Source organism: Hoplias malabaricus, chromosome 17 (genome assembly GCF_029633855.1).
Source record: "Hoplias malabaricus isolate fHopMal1 chromosome 17, fHopMal1.hap1, whole genome shotgun sequence".
NCBI lineage: Eukaryota > Metazoa > Chordata > Actinopteri > Characiformes > Erythrinidae > Hoplias > Hoplias malabaricus.
The window spans coordinates 32,888,658-32,912,906 of NC_089816.1; the positions used below are offsets into that span (position 1 = coordinate 32,888,658).

Below are 24,249 nucleotides of genomic sequence, written 5' to 3' on the forward strand. Positions count from 1 at the left end.
GTTTTCAGGGGGCACACTTCAAACAAAGGGCTATGAATGTCTTGTGCGACACCGACAAGATGGCGGTGCAAGGGACCAAAAAAAAGCCACAAATGTCAGTAATTCTTTCTTTAATAAACTATGATAACTATTATTTTATCTTCGTTTCTGAGCATTTTGTCCCTTTATAACAAGCTGCTAACATGTTCCACCTTAAATGCTAATTGTAGCCTGTAGCTACTGCGGCATTTAAGGTGGAACTGGACGTTTTAAACAAAATGCAGCGGAATAAGCCTCTGAATACATGACAGAGAATTAGGAGAGGGTGATAATATACGATTGTCGAACACGTCTGAAAGTATGATGCCCTAAATTTAAGGAACACTTCTCTGATGACGATCTAAAACCCAAGGGAATGCACTGCCCATTTCGTTTACATGTATCGGGCTCTTAAAGGGTTGTCCATGTCTACACCTTGTAACTCAGTTCTAAAGGGGCAAGATGGCATTCAGAAAAGTAGGGTAGGGGTAAATAAAGAATTGGGATCCAAACTTTACGTTAGCTACAAAACAACATCATGGGGCAGCACTGCCCTGAGCGATCTGAGGGAGCAGTCGGGGAGGAATCCTGGAATAGTGAAACAAGTATTTGAATACTGCTACCAGGGACAGTAATTAAGCTCTTTTGCACAGCCCTGAATTATACAGCATTCCTAGATGAACAGTTGTCTGGAAAGTGGATTGGTCGTTGTGCTAGCCTGTGCTAGCATTTCTCCTGCGGTGTTGCTAGCAGTGTGTGAAGAGTGGGAGAAGACTCTGAACACATTTTATAAGTGGTCAGAACCTTGTAAACAACTCATGAAAGAATAAAGTTACGTTAAAACCAAGCACGCCGTTGTTTTTCTTGTGAAATTCCCAATAACTTTAATGTGTCACATGACCCTCTTTCCATTGAAAAAACAAAAGTTGGATCCAAAATGTCCGACTTCAAAATGGCCGCCATGGTCACCACCCATCTTGAAAAGTTTCCCCCCTCCCATATACTAATGTGCCACAAACAGGAAGTTAATATCACCAACCATTCCCATTTTATTAAGATGTATCCATAGAAATGGCCCTCCCTGTATTAATATCAGTTCAACAAAGTTTAACCTCAAAAGAAGCGTCTAAAATCATACGCAGCATGTTCTCTACATAAACTCATATTAGAACCATGGACATTACTAAGCACTGAATGACCACAGTGCATCTTCACACAGAAGAATCGATCCACCAGAGTGTACTCTATTACCTCAGTGGCATCAGAACCTGCAGGTCACATGACCCCTCTCTAGCTCATCTCTATCAGTGATTAACTTTTATCGCAGCGGTGCCATGGCACAGGGTGGGACAGGTGTGAAAGGGTAAACCTAGGGGTTTGAGGAAGAGGTTTCAGAATGAAACAGTTCTCTCAGAATCAGTCTCCATTAGTTTGACACTTAACAAGCAACAAATGGATGCAAAGCTGGAAGCGGGTAATATTTGACTATTGTAATTCAGGCTCGTCTTCATGCAAAGTCAATAAGAACAGGTCACAAGTCAGTTTTCATTCATTCAACATAGGCGTCAACATTTGGAATCTGAAGTATTACACACAGTAACAGTGATACTAGTCATAATGTTCATATAACAATAAATACCTGGATTAATAAATAACAAGACTTGCATTTCCTGTGAGATGGAGGAGGGAGTATGCAGCTGTCAGCTGCTTCTCTTCTCCCTGGACTTGCTCTAAATACAAATGTATTATTATTATTAATTATTACTGAGTAGGCGGCACGGTGGCGCAGCAAGTAGGTGTCGCAGCCACACAGCTCCAAGGACCTGGAAGTTGTGGGTTTGAGTCCAGCTCCAGGTGACTGTCTGTGAGGAGTGTGGCGTGTTCTCCCTGTGTCTGCGTGGGTTTCCTCCGGGTGACTGTCTGTGAGGAGTGTGGTGTGTTCTCCCTGAGTCTGCGTGGGTTTCCTCCGGGTGACTGTCTGTGAGGAGTGTGGCGTGTTCTCCCTGAGTCTGCGTGGGTTTCCTCCGTGTGACTGTCTGTGAGGAGTGTGGCGTGTTCTCCCTGAGTCTGCGTGGGTTTCCTCCGGGTGACTGTCTGTGAGGAGTGTGGCGTGTTCTCCCTGAGTCTGCGTGGGTTTCCTCCGTGTGACTGTCTGTGAGGAGTGTGGTGTGTTCTCCCTGAGTCTGCGTGGGTTTCCTCAGGGTGACTGTCTGTGAGGAGTGTGGCGTGTTCTCCCTGTGTCTGCGTGGGTTTCCTCCGGGTGACTGTCTGTGAGGAGTGTGGCGTGTTCTCCCTGTGTCTGCGTGGGTTTCCTCCGGGTGACTGTCTGTGAGGAGTGTGGCGTGTTCTCCCTGTGTCTGCGTGGGTTTCCTCCGGGTGACTGTCTGTGAGGAGTGTGGTGTGTTCTCTCTGCGTCTGCGTGGGTTTCCTCCGGGTGACTGTCTGTGAGGAGTGTGGTGTATTCTCCCTGCATCTGCGTGGGTTTCCTCCGGGTGACTGTCTGTGAGGAGTGTGGCGTGTTCTCCCTGTGTCTGCGTGGGTTTCCTCGGGGTGACTGTCTGTGAGGAGTGTGGTGTGTTCTCCCTGTGTCTGCGTGGGTTTCCTCCGGGTGATTGTCTGTGAGGAGTGTGGTGTATTCTCCCTGCGTCTGCGTGGGTTTCCTCCGGGTGACTGTCTGTGAGGAGTGTGGTGTATTCTCCCTGCGTCTGCGTGGGTTTCCTCCGGGTGACTGTCTGTGAGGAGTGTGGTGTATTCTCCCTGTGTCTGCGTGGGTTTCCTCCGGGTGACTGTCTGTGAGGAGTGTGGTGTATTCTCCCTGCGTCTGCGTGGGTTTCCTCCGGGTGACTGTCTGTGAGGAGTGTGGCGTGTTCTCCCTGTGTCTGCGTGGGTTTCCTCGGGGTGACTGTCTGTGAGGAGTGTGGTGTGTTCTCCCTGTGTCTGCGTGGGTTTCCTCCGGGTGACTGTCTGTGAGGAGTGTGGCGTGTTCTCCCTGTGTCTGCGTGGGTTTCCTCCGGGTGACTGTCTGTGAGGAGTGTGGCGTGTTCTCCCTGTGTCTGCGTGGGTTTCCTCCGGGTGACTGTCTGTGAGGAGTATGGTGTGTTCTCCCTGTGTCTGATGGAGTTCATAACGAATGCAGTGCCCAATAAATTCTATATAAAATGACAGCTGTTATTTTTAATATAACACAACAGTTACCATAAAACGACAAGAGTAAATATGTTTTAATATTAAATTAGAATTACACGGTACACAAAAAGGGCATTAAAATGTAATTGTACACCAATTTGTTTGGTTTTTGAAGCTTAATTAATCCTATTACTTTCTAATAAAATTACCAAAGAAAATCCCTAAAGCCATCTGTAATAAGGAGGAAGCTACACCTGTTTTTAAATATTTAAATGAGTACAGGTCAGGAAGTAGCAGATGATGAGGTACGGTGTTATACATCTGAGTTGTCACGCGCTACACCACAAAGTAGTGGGAAGAGTTGAGAGCGCAGTGAGGGCTCATTAGAATCTTTTACCTCCTGAAACACAGCCATGTAAAGGAAGTCTCTGATCAGTGACTGGCTGCTTTGAAACTGTGCTTTAAAACTAGAAGAGCAGATCTGAGGTCAGCTGATCTAAAGGGGTGTGGCAGTGTTGCGATATTCACTCCACAAACAGGGATGTTGGAGTTTTGAAAGCAGCCAGGAAGCTAACCCAACCTGCACAACCAGAAACTTCTAAATCCATTACAGCACGTTTTATTTTCTCTCTCTCTCTCTGGGAGAGACTGTAAATGTGCGGCGGTTGATAGGTAGGTGTGGTCCAGTAATAAAAGCAGGTCAATAAAGTCGCTGTGAAACATTGACACCACACACAGTTCATGGTCTAGCACCTTAGAACTGACTGAAAAACTACTTAAATGTTTTAATCTGTAAAGACATGTTTGCACTGTTTTTAACACAGTACACACTAACCCGAGCACATGCTTCTCTCCTGCGTTTACGCCGCTCTGAGTACAAAGGTCCTGCTTCTCATCCGCAGTTCTGCACACACAACAGTTCAAAAGATAGAGATAAGAGCTCCATGGACAGAGCTGCAAACAACAACAGGTGGGGCAATGAGAGAAAGCCATACACTGACAGATCCCAGGCAGCATCAGCCCCTCAACCAGCATCCACCGAACACAGCAGAAAAAACACCATGTCTTTAGATGGTCAGCAAAGACAGGATGGGGATCTGAAGTTTAAATCTTTAGAGTAAAGCAGATAACCTTCTTAACTTTCAGAAGAAACCTGTAACCCTTATCCAGTTCAGGGTCGCGGTGGGTCCGGAGCCTACCTGGATTTACTGGGCTCAAGGCTGGGATACACCCTGGAGGGGGCGCAAGACCTTTACAGGGTGACACACACACACACACACACATTCACACCTACAGACACTTTTAAGTCTCCAATCCACCTACTAACGTGTGTTTTTGGACCATGGGAGGAAACCGGAGCACCTGGAGGAAACCCACACAGACACAGGGAGAACACACCACACTCCTCACAGACAGTCACCTGGAGGAAACCCACGCAGACACAGGGAGAACACACCACACTCCTCACAGACAGTCACCTGGAGGAAACCCACGCAGACACAGAGAGAACACACCACACTCCTCACAGACAGTCACCTGGAGGAAACCCACGCAGACACAGGGAGAACACACCACACTCCTCACAGACAGTCACACGGAGGAAACCCACGCAGACACAGGGAGAACACACCACACTCCTCACAGACAGTCACCTGGAGGAAACCCACGCAGACACAGGGAGAACACACCACACTCCTCACAGACAGTCACCTGGAGGAAACCCACGCAGACACAGGGAGAACACACCACACTCCTCACAGACAGTCACCCGGAGCAGGATAGGAACCTACAACCTCCAAGTCCCTGGAGCTGTGTGACTGTGACACTACCTGTCCATTCGCTGTGAAATTTGTACAAGGTGCGAAGGACAGCTGCAGTGTTCCTGTAACATAATAAAATTAACAAGCCCCAAAAATGAAGATAGGTGTTTCTTTGGACAGCGATGATATATTGTTACCTATAAACATGGACAGGAGTGTTTACGGCTGCTCTTTTCTGCTGTGTCATGTACTGTGGTTTCTATAACAACAGATATGTAAATGTGACTTTAAAACTCAGTTTAACAAAGAACACAAATAAACAAAGAAGTAAACACAATTAATACAGACATGCTCACACACAGAGGACAGAAGAAACACTTTGGGCTTTGGTCTGAAGTTTGCCGTGACGTGTTTCACGTTTTTATGAGAAGGTAAAAGTCCTCTTGCTGTTAAGTGAGGTCATTAAAGGCTTTTCAGAGTTAACCTCTTAAAACCTATGGAAAATGTAGGCGGGTCCATATTCAGATCTCCAACCTTTCACCATCGTTGATGAATTATCCAGGGTGAAAATTCCTTTATTCATTCATTCATTCATTATCTGTAAACTTTTATCCAGTTCAGGTTCGCGGTGGGTCCAGAGCCTACCTGACACAGACACAGGGAGAACACACCACACTCCTCACAGACAGTCACCCGGAAGAAACCCACGCAGACACAGGGAGAACACACCACACTCCTCACAGACATTCACCTGGAGGAAACCCACGCAGACACAGGGAGAACACACCACACTCCTCACAGACAGTCACCCGGAGGAAACCCACGCAGACACAGGGAGAACACACCACACTCCTCACAGACAGTCACCTGGAGGAAACCCACGCAGACACAGGGAGAACACACCACACTCCTCACAGACAGTCACCTGGAGGAAACCCACACAGACACAGGGAGAACACACCACACTCCTCACAGACAGTCACCTGGAGGAAACCCACGCAGACACAGGGAGAACACACCACACTCCTCACAGACAGTCACCCGGAGGAAACCCACGCAGACACAGGGAGAACACACCACACTCCTCACAGACAGTCACCCGGAGGAAACCCACACAGACACAGGGAGAACACACCACACTCCTCACAGACAGTCACCCGGAGGAAACCCACGCAGACACAGAGAGAACACACCACACTCCTCATAGATGAAGATGAAAATGATAATGAAAATGTATTATATTTTCATAATTATATTTTAAAAGGTTTCAATCACTTTCCTGTTACAGATAGAGGACAGATTCAAACAATAAAATACAAAGCTAACAAAGCTCCTTCGACTTAGACCTGTCCTTCCACTTATCTGCAGTTTCATCACTACATCATCACTTCAACCAAAGCAGCGAGGATTTGAATTCCAGCACTGAACAGAGAGTTATACATCTTCAGTTAGACCTTACTCGCATTAACCAGCTCTTCTTTATTTCAGATCTACTCTACATTTACAGTTTTTTATTTGTTGTGCTCTGTAGTGTGAGCTGTATGTATAAATACACGCAGTTATATACATTACTCTAGACACAGAAAAACTGCAAAGAACTGTAAGCAACGTGACAGCATCAACAAACAACAACCTCTTGGCTTTGTCAACATTAATATGTTTAAACAAACTTCAAACACAAGTGTGACAGCGCCCTGTTAGTCACTGACAGATGCTGTGAATAATGTATATTGAAATTTTGAAAAATGTGTATCAAAATTAGGGGTGGGCGATATGCCCCTAAAATACTATCACGATATTTCAGGGCGTTTTGGCGATAACGATATTCTTGACGATATTCACAAAACACTGAAAAATACTTTAATTGATTTTAAAAACACACTAATGCTACAAAATAAATGTTATAGTAATATTAATCATATCAAATTAAATGCATATTAATAAATGTAATTTTTTTATTTATTCAAAAGCTTTATTTTACTATAAAGGTTTCAAATATTCAAATATAAAGAAGTAACAACCAAAGTGCAGAAAATGTAGTGTATAAACAGCGAAAGGAAACAATTATACAAAAATTAACCTTAAAGCTTCACAGTAAATAAGGCCTTGAAATAATCATCCAGTCTCTCACACACACACACACACACACACACACACACACACACACACGATTAAAATGCTGCTTTCGTATCAAAACCATGTGCCTTCAAAAGATGTACAAAGTCATGAGAAGGAAAAAGTGAATGTGAAAGTTAATATTCGTTAAGAGTTGATCCAGCAGCTTCTTAAGTCAAGTCATAGTCTATTGGTTCATTTCGTATAATAAACAGAGGTGAAATATCCACAGGCGATAGCTCTCCCTCCCCCATCGCTCACATCACTCTGTGTTTTATATGTACATAGTTCCTCCTCTGAGCATACTGAGCTGTCCAGTGATGTCATATTTTCTGAAGCAGCTCATGCATTCTTCTCTGAGGGCTATTAGCAGGCCGCTGCAGGACAGCACACAGCCCAGTGCTGATACTGACCTAGCTGTAGCCTCAACATGGATATCACTTAAAATGAATGTTCCATGGAAGATCAAATTAGCACAGTTTTCCTCACAAATGTAGCCAATCAGCTGGGGGCATGCTAAAAGAGGGTCCCTTGAATGAAGCTATGAGGCTAATGTAGCTAAGCTAATCTACTATGGAAGCTAAGTAATCAATTAATGTCGTTCTTACCCCACTGAAACATCAAATGCTTCAAACTGTATCAGATTCCCCTTTTAATCTGGTATCTGATGTTGAACTGACATGATGTTACCTACAAACATTGACAGAAATATGAATACAAGCTTCTAGCTAACATTTTAAGCGACAATATCACAATCATAAGTGTATGGTTAAATACCATAGCAACACTATGCGACAGTAACACGAAAACTCCTCCTCATTACAGGCGTCATCACTCACAACATAGAAAAAGGCATAATGCAAATTACAGATCATAGGTTCTTATTCCAACAAAGGCATAAAGTATTTTATTATAATATTTCTCCTAAGCAATGCTTATTATTGGTGTCCTACTTTAGCTTTAACGCTAACGAGAACATTTCTTTCATTTAACATTATTTTGACTAATTTTCAAAAGGTTAATACTGAAAAGGACATCTCTCTAGCCGTTATTTGCTTCGATGTTTTAGTAAATAATGAATTAGTAAGGTTATATTTTCCGTAAATAAAAATAAGACGGTGGTATTGACACCTTAATGAGGAAGAGTTGTCGTGTTACTGTCCTATAACACAGGGCACTGATATGAGTGGTTTATGGTAATTACCCATACACTTATGATCATGATATTGTCGCATAAAATGTCGTAAATCAGCTGGGGGCATGCTAAAAGAGGGTCCCTTAACTTGACAATGAAGCTATGAGGCTAATGTAGCTAAGCTAATCTACTATGTTTGTGAAAGAAGTGGGGGAGGGCTCCACTTTTCTAGGAGGAAGCATGTGTTATGCTGCGCCCTGGCATTATGTAATGGGAAGAGATCTCACACGTCTGTACGATTAGAGATGACATGACTAAAGATTTTTTAAGGAAATAGAACAAAAGATATAAAAAGATATAAAAAAACGAATTCAGCTCTGGACGTCTGTGAAAAAACAAAGATAACACCACCTTGACGTTAGAGGGTTTTTACCACTTGACACCAACCAGGAACACAGAGCTCTTAAAACAGTTCACCCAAAACAACACGACGAATACAAGACCCACTGGAACCCGATTAATAAACTGCTTTGCTTCTGCTCTCAGTCGTCAAAACCTTAGCTGATATGTACTACACGGCTAAAAGTTTGTGTACACCATCGCATCCATCATTTCTCCTAAAATCAAGAGAGTATAAAGAAGGTTTATCCCCCTTGGTTGCAGTAACAGCTTTACTGAACATTTTTGCTAGGATTTGATAGTATCCAGCAGCGAGAACGTTACTGAGACCAGGTACCGATGTTGGGTAACTCATAGAGCCCCATCGCTCCAGAGAACACAGTTCCACAGTTCCACAGCCCAAAGCTGAGGGTTCCCCTCCAGCCCCTGCTTGCTTGGTAGGAGCATCTTAAGGTGGAAAGGTTTCAGACCTCCTTAACTGCTGTATTATTTAGTATTACGAATGTATAGCTACGAATGCATCTTGGTGGGATACTATAACACAATCTGGCAACTCTGCTCATAGTCTGTTTTATATCAGAGTGAGTTTGCTGGAAACCAACACACAACTCTGTCATACTAACCACCCTCTTGTAGGTAAAGACTCCAAACTGACACACAACGTTTGTGCAGTGTCAGAAACAAGGTCCAATGAAGCTCTCTGTATAAAATACGTACATTTTCGCCCCCTTTCTGCACGCAAGATGTTGATGAAACTGTGAAGTTGTTGTGCAGCTTCCTACTTCCTGAGGAAAGCCACAGTGAGAAAGGCCTTTACTTGACGCTGCAACTCGCAGCATTAGCAGGTCAGCGTACAGGCAACGTGTAGAGGATCTGCAGAGACTGAACACACACATTAACACTGACACACTCTTCTCCGGCTCTTGTTTTTGGAGCACCAGGGCTAGGGGCTGCACAATGCAATGTGTGTTAATTTCTATTCCGATATAAAGCTTTGCAGTAACGATACTGAAGATGCCTGGGATGTGCAAATGAGCCTCAGACCAACTACAATGCTTTGTCAGTGTGTTCTGTAAAGACACAGATGGACAAAAGATAGGAGTGAAAGCTAGCAGTAAAAACCAAAACACTTTTTCCACCACTACACATTGTAGGCCGAGGCTGGGCTGTCTATGGTCAAATGACTACGTGTTGATTAAAGGAACACTAGGTACTATTTTTATCTTAATATCACAGCTTCAAAATCGTTGTGATGCGCCACTGGCCTGTAACGAGGAGAACAAAGCCTGTGATGTAGCTACTCCAGGCTGAGCAGTGCAGAAACTGTACGTTGTAACTTTTGGAGGAGGGTAGGTACACCCCCCCACCTATTCCCTCTTCTTCCTTCTTGATTTCGGGACAGTTTTGAATTACACTCTGCAGCTGTAGGGGGAGCTCCGGAGCAGGAAAACCAAATCTTACCTAGCGTTCCTTTAAAGTGAGGTTCGAAATAACTCAGACCATCCTGCAACTTCTTACTGCATGTCATCATTTATGGAGGATACGTGGCACCCAAATAAGCCATTGCTCTCAGCTAAAGGCGATTTTATAACCACCAGAAATAGCCTTTAAAAATCTTTATGTACGAGAGGCTTGTTAATATTCTGAAACTCCAAAATATGTTTGTAAAATCTGTAGAAAAGCCCCCTCCAGATTGTGTTCCTGCCTTGCGCCCAGTGATTCCGGGTAGGCTCCGGACCCACCGCGACCCTGAAGTGGATAATGCCATATTCGCTCGAAAATTAATCAAACATGACGTGCCATTTGACCAGGTCCAAACCTCTGCACATGTCTGTACCTCTGGAGGTACCCTCCAGGCATCAGCCTTATGCAATTAGCGGACGAGCGACTCTGAGGGCCCCCTGGAGAGAGCCATGGTGAGCACAGCGGCTGTGTTTGTGGTGCGCAGTAATTAATCAGAGCTTGGGCTACACTCTGGACGTCCCCTCAGATCACCATCTCAGCTAACTCAACCTCTCCCTCCTTCTCCTTCTCTATCCATCTCTCTCTGGGCCATCTCTGCCAGGGCTACAGCAGGGGCCTTTAGGGACCAGACACAGAGTAAGTAAGGCCTTGTCTCCATATCAATGCGAGACTGTAAACACAGAGGTAGCACGATGGTTTCTTAAGTGTTTCTGCGAAATTAATATCAGTCATTTCATCACAGATCGCAAATGAGCCTCTGACAAGTCCATACCATTCATACTTCTACCATGGCAGTGTTTGAAAGGGGATTAATGCATGCAGTCTGGGTCAAAATAGAGTTAAACGTACTGTCTGAGTGACGTCTTTTTCGTATCAACATGGCTGCCCTTGACTTTAAAACAAACCTCCACAATAAACCGTCTTTGATCTCATTCATTTACTCATTCATCAGGACCTCGAGACCCTACAGCTGTGTGGCTGTGGTAGTAACACACGGTACTATCTTATTTCAAGTTGAGGAATATTCCTTTTTCAATTACACTGGCCATTTTAATAGAGCAGTTAAAACCACGCCATACGATTAACTCAATGCTGATATTAAGGCTATGCTCCTAGTTTTATCGCTATTTTATATATCTACAATATAATCCTGATACGGAAATATCTGTCATTGCCATAGCTTCTACATCAGGGCACTTCCTGGTCAACTGATAAAGTCCCGCATCAGGGAGATAAAGACTACACAGAACTTTTTTTGATCGGACTTGGGATTCTGCCTTGAAGATAAAGGCATGTAAGATACGGCTGGTCGACCGGAGTGTGCGAGCGTCCAATGTCCCTCGGGGGAAGGTTGGCATGCTCTTCCAGGGATAGGGGGGTGGAGGGTGGGTTGGAAAAACAAAAAGCTATTGAAGGAGGAATGAGATTCATATCCATGCAAAGGAGGAATTCCTGAGACAGGGAGCTGCCAGCTCATGCCCTTGTGCATTCTTCTCTGAGGGCTATTAGCAGGCCGCTGCAGGACAGCACACTGCCCAGTGCTGATACTGACCTAGCTGGAGCCTCAACATGGATATCACTTAAAATTAATGTTCCATGGAAGATCAAATTAGCACAGTTTTCCTCACAAATGTAGCCAATCAGCTGGGGGCATGCTAAAAGAGAGTCCCTTAAATTGACAATGAAGCTATGAGGCTAATGTAGCTAAGCTAATCTACTATGTAAGCTAGGTTATCAATTAATGTGGTTCTTACCCCACTGAAACATCAAATGCTTCAAACTGTATCAGATGCCCGTTTTAATCTGGTATCTGATATTGAACTGACATGATGTTACCTACAAACATTGACAGAACTAATATTAGCTTCTAGCTAACATTTTAAGCGACAATATCACAATCATAAGTGTATGGTTAAATACCATAGCAACACTATGCGACAGTAACACGAAAACTCTTCCTCATTACAGGCGTCATCACTCACAACATAGAAAAAGGCATAATGCAAATTACAGATCATAGGTTCTTATTCCAACAAAGGCATAAAGTGTTTTATTATAATATTTCTCCTAAGCAATGCTTATTATTGGTGTCCTACTTTAGCTTTAACGCTAACTACAACATTTCTTTCACTTAACGCTATTTTGACTAATTTTCAAAAGGTTAACACTGAAAAGGACATTTCTCTAGCCGTTATTTGCTTCGATATTTTAGTAAATGACAAATTAGTAACGTTATATTTTCCGTAAATAAAAACAAGACAGTGGTATTAATGGATGCTAATGACGCCTTAATGAGGAAGAGTTGTCGTGTTACTGTCGCATAACACGGGGCACTGATATGAGTGTTTTTATGGTAATTACCCATACACTTATGATCATGATATTGTCGCATAAAATGTCGTAAATATGCGACTATATCACGAATTGCAGTCTCCTATATATGTGACTATATCACGAGTGAGTGTGAGACCGGGTTGCAAGGGAGGGGTCTTGCTAATCTTTTAAATTCTTATCATGGGGGAATTCCTTTTACATTCCTCTCTTACATCAACATACATACTGCTTTTTAAACATTTCAAAAAATGTGCATGCGCAGAACTTTTATTGCTCCAATGAATCTTGGTCTTTGGCTCCAGACATTGATGACCCTAGGAGAATCAGCATTAGATTAAAAATGGCAACAGGAGGCTTTCATGACTCAGATTATAATAGAAGTTTACTAAGATCTCAACTACAACTCAAGAGGAGTGAGATTAGCTCGTTTCTCCTCTTGACAGAGCCCAGTAAAGTCCCTACTGATGACCTTATTGTCTACAAAGTTCTACAGGGACAGTCAGGCCTCGTTTTTGGTGTCTTTCCTGTTAATAGTCAAAACAGCGTTTCAGATTAAGGGTCATGCTGGGGTAACTATTCTCTGGGGTCAAAGCCATGAGCTCATCAGTGTTTTGAAGGGTCACTGACCGCTGGGACATGAATATGTTTTGTAACTTCTGCATTTTGTGAGCACCATGAAATCCAGACAGAATTCAGACAGAACCAGAGCCTACCTGGAATCACTAGGTACAAGGCAAATGGCAACCCCACACTCAGACACTGTGGCATGGCCAATCCACCTACCGGCGTATTAACACACTATGCTCATGATCACTCACACTGGAATCTCTAAATCGTCAAAACCAGTTTGTGGATACAGTATTACCCCCAAGAACAGAACAAATCCACCACATGCTTTTGCAGCACTTCTTCCTGATGGAGCTCATAATGAATGCAGCGACCAATAAATACCTCTCACTCACCACATTCAAACTGCTTAGTGTTTAGGTTATTTTTCTTGAATTAAATGACAGCTATCATCTTTAATATTACACAAGAACCACCACTAAATGACAAAAGAACTGGAGAACGTGTGAATTTTTAATTAAAATGTATTCTTTCATTCATTTATTGAATGAATTAGCATAAGTGCTAATCAAGTTGAGGGTTGCGTTGGGTCCAGTGTCTATCACTGGGTGCAGGGCGGAAACACACCCTGGATGGAGCTGCATTAAAATTATACACAACAAATCTTAAGAAGAAGAAGAACAACAACAACAACAGAGGTTTCAGAATGGCTGCCAGGATCGGTTACAAAGTGGACCTTATTTACTCAAACCTGTGTGTGTTTTGCGTAGGATGAAAGCCAAATGGGAGGGTAACACATTAATACGTCAATATGACCCTTCCCCGGCTTTGTCACTGTCTCCAGAGACTGGAGTGTGTGTGTGTGTGTGTTACCAAAGCATTATCCAGGTATACAGCCTCAGACAAACCAGAGAAGAGCAAACAAAGGTGTAACTGAGAGCTACATGTGAGGCAAGCACTCGACCTTTGACCTTTCCGCATCATCAGAGGCGCTAGGCTACGCTAACGCCTCGTGACGGCTGCAGTTACAGAGTTACCCATATTAACAGCTCCACGGGTTCAAAGACGCAATATAGTATGATGTGTAAACTGCATTACAGCGCTATTGTCATTCCACAGACGCTTCCTCCAAACTCGTAAAAACACAGCCGCCATCGCTAACGTGCAGAATCAGACAGAGCCAGGATTACAGCAACAACCACAGATACAGCCCGGGCCAGCGTGGAGATTTGGTGCCAAACAAACACTGTGTGTCAGAAACAGAGAGATAACACAGAGATCCCTTTAAAAGAGATAGAACAGGTCGGTCTGGCACTTTATCTATGTACCTGTATGTGTTGTATCCATCTTCACATCCTTTAATGGCTTCACTATTTAAGGTAGACTAGCGTGGGAACATAACTGCTGCACTATTAAAAGGTGGAACAGAAAAGTCTGTTAAGAAGCTCGTGTGCCTGCGCCATCCTTCCATCCTTCCATCCGTCTCAGTTGATCAGGTGTGCTCCTGCTTAAAGGGAATGAAACACCGCAGCCACACGGACCCTTAATGGATGACATTAATGATCTACTTTTTACTTGTAATTTTTAGTCCATTTCATAATCTTTCTAATTTCTTTGTGAATGTATCCAATTAAAGGATGATTCCACACAAACCAGAGCACTGATCTTCATCTGTGTGTGTGTTTGACTACATCATTTATTCGTCTGATCACATGAGAAACAGTTCATACTGTAAACATTTTATAAAATAATTCTGTCCTCACAAAATGTTCACACAATGTAAATGGCATTATTTTTGACTGTATATTCATTCATTCATTATCTGTAACCCTTATCCAGTTCAGGGTCACGGTGGGTCCAGAGCCTACCTGGAATCATTGGGCGCAATTTGGAAACACACCCTGGAGGGGGCGCCAGTCCTTCACAGGGCAAGACACACACTCACACATTCACTCACACCTACGGACACTTTTGAGTTGCCAATCCACCTACCAACGTGTGTTTTTGGACTGTGGGAGGAAACCGGAGCACCCGGAGGAAACCCACGCAGACACAGAGAGAACACACCACACTCCTCACAGACAGTCACCCGGAGGAATCCCACGCAGACACAGGGAGAACACACCACACTCCTCACAGACAGTCACCCGGAGGAAACCCACACAGACACAGAGAGAACACACCACACTCCTCACAGACAGTCAATTCTGCGATTTTGATACAAGTACAAAATAAAAGTTCTTCTTGAATGAATATATGAATAAATGTGGTAAGTTTCCACTTTCTACTACATTTATACGTTCACTCACACGGTGAACACATTACACTTTTTAATGCCATTCACATTTTCTGTAGCGTACCCAATAGTACAATACACTCTGTATTATACAGTACTCAATATTCTGCATATAAAGTTTTGTAAAGTACTGTTAATACACAGTAATGTCAATATACCGTATGGTAAAGTACTCTCAGTATTTTACTCTTCAGTATTGTAAGGTACTGTCAGTATACCCCACAGTACTTCAGTGAGTTTAATACTAGAATGTGTCAGTAGTGATTCTATCAGAGCCTAAGACCTAGCTCACTATTATCTACAGGAACTTAAGCCACATAAAGCTCCACCCACAAAACAAACAGCAACCACATTCCACCTTAAATATACAGACCACCACGGTCCACTAATCCACTTCACTGTGTAGATACTGCACCCACAACAACCTCATGATTCACTAACTCCACACCACAGTGTATCATTCAATCTCAGACACCGTTCACAATGTGCATCAACTTACTTTTAAATGAGGTTTGAATCACTATTTTCTATAAGAGCTACGTGTCTGACAGACTTTTAAAAACCAAAAGCCTAACTATTAACGGTCTGATTAAGCTCAGGAAACGTTTTGTTGTTGAACCAAACGGCTTCATCTTTCTGTGAACAGTGAACAGGAGACCATGACACAGCAGATCATTCAGCCAAACCTGGGCCTGCTGCGCTGCCACAGCCTTCTTTCTGTTCACCAATCAACTGCACGGATAAGAAAAGAACTACAAGCTCATTCCGTGTTGTCCCGTTATCATCATGTCGTTTCATGAAGTTATTTTTACAGACTGATGGATTCTGTACATTTCAACTTGTACAAACATCAGAAATCTAAACTACCATGACAAACATGCATCTGTAACGTTGTGAAATTTGTGCAGCGCTGCGTTTCAGTGTCACACATCCGTCATACAGCTTTCAACTGTAATGCAAACACAAACATTTAGGCTTGTAGAGAATACAACCATCCGTTTGTTGTGTAACACACTCAGAGAAGTCTCAACGAGTTTACCAAGGCTGGCTGGACGTCTAAATAACATTGAGATTTGGTTGAAAAGCAAAAGGTTCTACCAAGACATCTACCAATTTAAGACCCTCTGCATCTAAATTTGAAAGAAAACCATGTGGTTTGGGCTTGGACCAATCACAGGCCCAATTTCAAAGTCTATTTTTGGGCCAAATAAAGTCCACGACAAACCAACCGAATTTGGCCCAAAAAAAGGCCCAATAAAAGGCCCATATAAGGTCTGTTTGTTGGGAAGGGTTTCCTAAGGTGTCAAAATAATGTTGAATTTTTAATGTAGTTTATAATTTTGTATGATATAATAACTCTAACAAACATTGAGATAATCAATCAATCAATCAATCAATCAGCAAAATAATGGAACTAGAATTTCACCAATAATCGCACGTCCACGTTGTTTTGCAGAAATGGTGACGCTACACCAGGACCGACTCCAACACTAGCGCTGGATGCTGAAAGGCACACCTCCGTAACCATTAGCCCAAGCATCAGAGCAATTACTGCCACTGGCCCCATCAGATTTTAAAGACGAGCAAAACTAGAGCTCTACTGTCGAACACCAACAAACAAAAACAAAGCATAAACGTTTAAAATGGCTCTTATTTTGTGTGTTTTTCTGAACGGGTAAAAGAACGTAGACGCAGATAGCAATGAATGGCCCAAATGTGGCACACATGCAGCCCATGTTTGGCTTTGAATGATGGTGGAGCGTTTACATTTGACTTCTTTTTGTTCAGTGTCGTCTTAATTATAGTCAAACCCAGCACGTCCAAACCACACGCTGATTTACTTTGGTACGAGCTGCTGGAGTCGCTCGGTCGGCCTCAGCGCTTGGGTTGCTTCCATGTGGCAGATAGGGGGCAGAGTCATGTGACTACAGCTTGGTAGCGTGGTTTTAAAGGGACAGTACATGAACACACAGTGCGGACATAACGGGATAAAAATAATCGAATTAAGTTCTGAATGTCGATTTCGATTAAATTGCCCAGCCCTGAGCTCTAATAGTGAGAATGCAGCCGCTGTCGTTGCTACCCCAGGCTCAGCACTGCAGAAAATGCACTATGTGATATGTGGAGGCAGGCAGTAATGCGTGCACTGGGCACGCCATGGTCTTAGGCTCGTTCTATTGCAAACACTATCCTGTAGAGAACGCACAGTGAAAGGTGTGTCCCGACACGTACGAGCGTTAAAACCCAGCAAACCAGAGTAGCGCTGTTGGGTCGAGGAGTCGGAATCGTACAAAGCAACACCTCACTTTAATCTGCGTGACACTGATTGTATTCGTGGCACTCAGCGTGACCAAAGGCACAGTTGTAAAGTGCAGAACTCGTGAAACTCCAGCAAGATCCGTTTTAATAACATTCAGCGGCTGCACTATAAGTGAACGCACGAGTTAATCATAACCACAGATCTACGACTATGAGGAGAACAGCCATGGAGTCAAGGCCACAGAGCTTATCTCCACACACGCAGAGTTTATGATGCAACAGATAAAGACAGTCCCTGTGTCCTCGGGCAATGTGAAGTGACAGTTCAGCACAAAATTAAATTGTCACGACTTTCACTTCACATCAGACGTGGAGTTTGTAAATACAGCCTGTAACTACTCTCTGTGGAGTTCTAATCATCCTTTCATTTACTCATTTAATTACATTCTGTGTTCGTGTTTGTACTGTGTGCATCTAACGTTTGTTTCACTGAAATAGTAAAAGCTAATCGCGCTGCACTGTGGTGCTACACAGCTCTAGGATCTTGAGAATGTGGGTTCAAACCCTGCCTCAGGTCACAGTCAGAGAGAATATGTTGGTAGTTTATCTTGTTGTGTAAATTGTCCACAGGTGTGAGTGAGTGAGTGTGTGAGGGATTGTGATGGACTGGTGCCCTGTCCTGGATGTGTCCCTGCTTTGTGCCCAATGATTTGTGGTAGGCTCCAGACCCACATCACCTCTGATCAGAATGAAGCAGTTACAGTTAGGAATGAATGAATGAATGAATGAAGCATGACTTTAGGACCAAAAACCATCAGCATTCCCTCCTAAAAAACTAATAACAGCTACAACAATTAATAATTATTCAATCATTGCCTGTAAGCGCTTATCCAGTTCAGGGTCGCAGTGGGTCTACACAGAATCACTGGGTGCAGGGTGGGGACACACCCTGGAGGGGGCACCAGTCCTTCACAGACACTTTTTATGTTGCCAAAACGTGTTTGTTCAGACTATGGGAGGAAACCAATGCAGACACAGGGAGAACACACCACACTCCTCACAGACAGTCACCCGGAGGAAACCCACGCAGACACAGGGAGAACACACCACACTCCTCACAGACAGTCACCCGGAGGAAACCCACGCAGACACAGAGAGAACACACCACACTCCTCACAGACAGTCACCCGGAGGAAACCCACACAGACACAGGGAGAACACACCACACTCCTCACAGACAGTCACCCGGAGGAAACCCACGCAGACACAGGGAGAACACACCACACTCCTCACAGACAGTCACCCGGAGGAAACCCACGCAGACACAGAGAGAACACACCACACTCCTCACAGACAGTCACCCGGAGGAAACCCACACAGACACAGGGAGAACACACCACACTCCTCACAGACAGTCACCCGTTTGCACCACCTTATTATATTTCAATATTTTTTTGATAATTAATTGTTCCTGATTCAGTGGGTTTTCATGTTTACATTCCCACCAATGTACTAACCTCACTCTGACCATCCAAGTCCTGTCATCACTGACCTTAATCAACGTGTTTAGTTTAGTTTGGACTCATCCTCTAACATTACACCGCACTGCCATCTGAGTTCTGGGTGTTGTAGACTTCTTTTATATTAGGTTTAAAGCTCCAGCGCCAAGCTACAGAGGCATCTTCTGCCACACACACACCACACATTATGCCTTGGCTAAAGGGGAAGGAGTGTGGGATTTGAGTAAATAAGATTTTCTGCTGAACTATCGCTTTAATTGAGGCTCAGCAGTACGCACGCCATTAGGCCTCGTGCCACGAGGGTTATAGGGTCCACAAAAGCATATTGTACGAGCTAGAGCCAAACAAGGGTGGTGCTTCTTCAGGCCGAACAATGGACAAACTCAGATTGACCAAAAAAAAATAGCAGATTTGAGCCTGCTTTGCATATGTGATGGCGTAGCACTTACATTTACACACACACACACACACACACACACACACAAACTCAGCCTATACACTCCCTTGTTTGCCTCTGTCAGGGTTAAATGTGATAAGCCCACATTCTGGACATTCCAGAGATGACCAATTAATATAAAAACACTGTAGCATCCAAAGAAGACTATAACAGACACTATTCTCTACGTAGAAGTACCTTAAGGAGGAGTCAAAACACATTCAACATCTCATAATCACGAGAATGCATGTCAACTGACCACACCACAACACTGCAGTAATGATATCACGTAGGAACAAGCACAACAAACTAATAGAGAGACGTGCTGAAAAAAAACCTGTGAAACACAATGGAAAGCTTCAGAAGAACCATTATATTGAGGGTTATGTCTAAACATCTCAGTGGGGACAGACAAGCCAAACCGGTCTAACAATCTCTCTCTCTCACACACACACACACACACACACACACACCCCACACATCACATCACTAAGTGTGCAATTAGCACCTTCCTCTCCATTCAGCATCACACTCGGCTCGTTATTTTTTTTACACTGACACAAAGCTTTCAACCCAAGAGCTTCGGCAATATGCAAACGTTATGATGATGATAGAACATTTAAAAACGCAGAGCTTCACTCAATTTATCCCAAAGGACCTACCCACCCGAGACCAACCAACCAACCAACCCCCACCCCATCTCACCTGTTCCCGTAGTGAACTCCCTCAGCTCCATCCCCCTCCACCTACGACCGCGTCTGTGGTTTTACCGCCCACAGCAGAGACCCATAAGCACACTTTTCATTTCATTTCTAGGAGTTTATTAGAGGTTTTGGTGATAGGAGCTCGTTTTTTACTGCTTCCTTGTGTGGAGCAACAGACCGCTCTCTTCCTGAGCTGGAGTTGTTTGCAAAAGTTTGGACATCTCAAGGTCAAATGCCATGTGAAAACAAGCGGACACATCCTTTAGGGAACACACTTGATTTTCTGCAAAATTGTGGCGCACAGTTTAGAAGGAATATGTAAAACTGAGTATAAACAGAATAATGAGGATTGTGCATCAATCTGTAGTGGATATAGTTTACAGTAATAACTCTAGCGGTGCCAAAACGTTGTACACGCCTATTAATAAATAAATAATAATACAGTTAATAATAATAAAAGTTGACATTTAATAAGCCAACTTCAGTTGTAAGTCCAGAACTGACCTCTGTGTAGTACTCCGGACTGTCCCTCTCCACTAATTCCCCGATGTAATATTGCTCCATCCACCGGCGGGCGTTTTCAGAGTGGCGGTGCGGGGGACCCTCCAGCTCCGGGCTGATGTCTCTCCCAGCGCGGCGTAGGATGAGTGCCTCTCCGCCTGGGTGTCTCCGGAGGAAGCTGCTCACATCGTACACCCGCGTCCCCTTCAGCACCCAGCATGACTCCTTACTGCAGTGTGTCGCCACCTCTTTCTCCGTGAAGAAGAGAGGGGACCCCGACTGCGACATTTGTACTTCGTTTTAAAGTTAAATAAGAAGGGGTCCACCTTAAAACGACGACGACAGCGGCCGCGGCAGCAGAGGGTTTTGACTGAAGACCCAACTTAAAGTTCCTGCTGCTGCCTTCTGACTTTCCTCTTCCCTATCACTCGCCGCGTAGCGACCGCTTATTTGCATCTCATGAATATTCGACGAGGCTCCACGCTGCGGGGCGTGGCTAAGGCACCTGTTACTCTGGGACAGGAGGAAGCTAGCTCAGGCCTAGTGATTTTGTGTTTGTTTCAGGTTTAAGGCACTGTAATAAAATGGCATCTTAAATTTTGTGACATGACGTCCCACAATAGCGTCAGTGGTCCTTTCAAAGCCTCTATATATGTATCAATATATTTATATTTATACTTTTTCCTAGTTTTAGTATGCTAATTTCCCTGCTTTCCAGGCTAATGCTAACTTACTGTTTACATTTCTGGGTGAGCCCCAGAGAGACATGACTGAGGAGTTCAGATGAAAGTTTTACACATTGACAAAACAACCATCATTTATTTAATACATTTGCTACTATCATGTCCCACTGATGTTGTATATTCACATACAGTAGCCTACATAAAGATTATTGAGCGACACACTGGCTGTGTGTTGGGTTCAGTCACCATCTTGGGTCAAAGTCTGTGGGGTGTTCTTCCTGTGTTTGAGGGTTTCCTCAGGGTGCTCCAGTTTCTTCCTACAGTACAAACACATATATGGATAGGCTGTGTGAAATTGTCCACAGGTACGTGGAGAGGTACATCCAGAGTGATGCAGGGTGTCACAAACAGATTTGATCACTGCAATACACATTAAATATGGTTTCCTAGATTTTAAAGTTTGAATAGGCTTAGGACTGAAAGTGTGTTTGCTCGTGTTCCAAAACATAATGATTCAGGCCTCCTCCTAATATATTCTTTAAATCATAAAAACAGGTGAGAGACATCTATCCTTCTTTTCAATGCTTTGAAACTCTGGAACACATTAAGTTTCTTGCATAAGGCAGTTTTAAACATTGGACATTTTAAAAACTTACCTTTTTCATATTTTTTTTATTTAATACACTAGTAGCCCTTTTTATGTTGTTTATCTGTCTTTCACTGTTTTTGTTTTTCATTCTTTAAATATATTTTTCTCTATTTTTGTGGGTTTCTGTTTTTTTTGTTGTTGTTTTTTTTTTAAATACATTGAACTTTCTTATGTATGAAACATGACCCCGATAAAAAAAGATTTCCTATTCTTCTTCTTATTATTCTGCTTCTGCTGCTTCTTCTGCTTCTGCTGCTTCTTCTTCTGCTTCTGCTGCTTCTTCTTCTGCTTCTGCTGCTTCTTCTTCTGCTGCTTCTTCTTCTGCTGCTGCTTCTTCTGCTTCTGCTGCTTCTTCTTCTGCTTCTGCTGCTTCTTCTTCTTCTGCTGCTTCTTCTTCTTCTACTTCTGCTGCTTCTTCTGCTTTTGCTGCTTCTTCTTCTTCTTCTGCTTCTGCTGCTTCTTATTCTTCTGCTTCTGCTGCTTCTTCTTCTTCTGCTTCCGCTGCTTCTGCTTCTGCTGCTTCTTCTGCTTCTGCTGCTTCTTCTTCTTCTACTTCTGCTGCTTCTTCTGCTTCTGCTGCTTCTTCTTCTTCTGCTTCTGCTGCTTCTTCTTCTACTTTTGCTGCTTTTTCTTCTACTTCTGCTGCTTCTTCTGCTGCTTCTTCTTCTGCTTCTTCTTCTTCTTCTGCTTCTGCTGCTTCTTCTGCTTCTGCTTCTTCTTTTTTCTTCTTCTTCTTCTTCTTCTTCTTCTTCTTCTTGTTATCTTCATCATATTTTATGGCTGCAATCTGTATACTGATATAAGGCTAGAAGTTTTTGACAAGTGCGCCCCTTCTGGCAAGACTAAGAATGGCGTGTTGAGGGACAGAGTAACTATAAACAAACAACAATACATGTTTTTTTTTTCCACACTTACAAATACTGGGTAACTGTAAGAAATAATTTGACGTATTATGATGAAACCATTTTGACCTCTCTTTCTGCTTTTGTTAGAATCTTCTCACAGAAGATTACTGAAGGTTTAGTGCCTCTTATACATTATTTATTTGATGACACTCCTGTTTTGTAACTCCATCTCAAACGATCTGAACCTCAAACACTCCCGATCTCTCCGTAATATTTTACTGGAACCCATCATATTCATTTTTCAGAGGAGTTCATTATAGTAGTACATTAATGTTTATAATCCTACAGCCTGTGTTAGGGACTATTTTAAATGAGAACTCCATGTCGTATATAAACAGCATTAATATTTTCCAAATGGCCTCTGTTCATTCCTCAGTCTGCACAGTCCTTATTAGCTTTGCTTTATCACACTAAAGTTATAAGGAGTGTTTCAGACATGGACACGGATCCTGTATTTATTTCTATCTGGTTATCAGATTGTATCTGGTTGTTTATATTTGAACTGTTTTGCTAGATCAGGGTTTAGACGTGTTAGCAACTGGGTCTGGTCTCATCTCTGTTGATACCAAACCTACAGAGCTGCTGACCTGTGTTTTCTGAGGTCAGTTGGAATGGACAGACAGATGAGGAGCATGTCCCCAGGGAGTTTTTATGTTCACAATGAGATTGTATCTGAACACCCACCTGAAGTGTAATTGTGCTTTGTAGAGCTGAACAGTGAAGTTGTGTAACATGTTTGTTCTGTTTTCCGCTCAGATCAGGTTTGACCACATTCAGCAGTGAGTGAATGTTTCGGTGCACAGTGCTTAGTTTCACCTCCAGGCTGCAGTGTTGTTCAATAAAATCCAGTTACATTATAGCAGGGCAGTGTGTGTGTGTGTGTGTGTCTGTCTGTCTGTCTATCATCTATCTGTCTATCTAATTGTCTATCTATCTATCTATCTATCTATCTGTCTGTCTGTCTGTCTGTCTGTCTGTCTGTCTGTCTAATTGTCTATCTATCTATCTATCTATCTGTCTGTCTGTCTGTCTGTCTGTCTGTCTATCTATCTATCTGTCTGTCTGTCTGTCTGTCTATCATCTATCTGTCTATGTATCTATCTATCTATCTATCTGTCTGTCTGTCTGTCTGTCTGTCTATGTATCTATCTATCTATCTATCTATCTGTCTGTCTGTCTGTCTTTCTATCATCTATCTATCTATCTATCTATCTATCTGTCTGTCTGTCTGTCTGTCTGTCTGTCTATCTATCTATCTATCTATCTGTCTGTCTGTCTGTCTGTCTGTCTGTGAATCTATCTATCTATCTGTCTAATTATCTATCTATCTATCTATCTATCTATCTGTCTGTCTGTCTGTCTGTCTGTGAATCTATCT

General features: G+C 43.2%; 1 protein-coding gene across 1 annotated transcript in view; it reads right to left on the bottom strand.

The window, feature by feature from the left end:
• fa2h (fatty acid 2-hydroxylase) overlaps window positions 1-21,070 on the bottom strand; it is a 43,955-nt gene extending 22,885 nt beyond the window's left edge. Inside the window, exon 1 of the mRNA XM_066649712.1 lies at window positions 20,638-21,070. Coding sequence (XP_066505809.1) covers window positions 20,638-20,922 — 285 coding nt within the window. The 5' untranslated portion in view covers window positions 20,923-21,070. The remainder of the gene's footprint in view (window positions 1-20,637) is intronic.
• Between the last annotated feature and the right edge of the window lie 3,179 nt (window positions 21,071-24,249).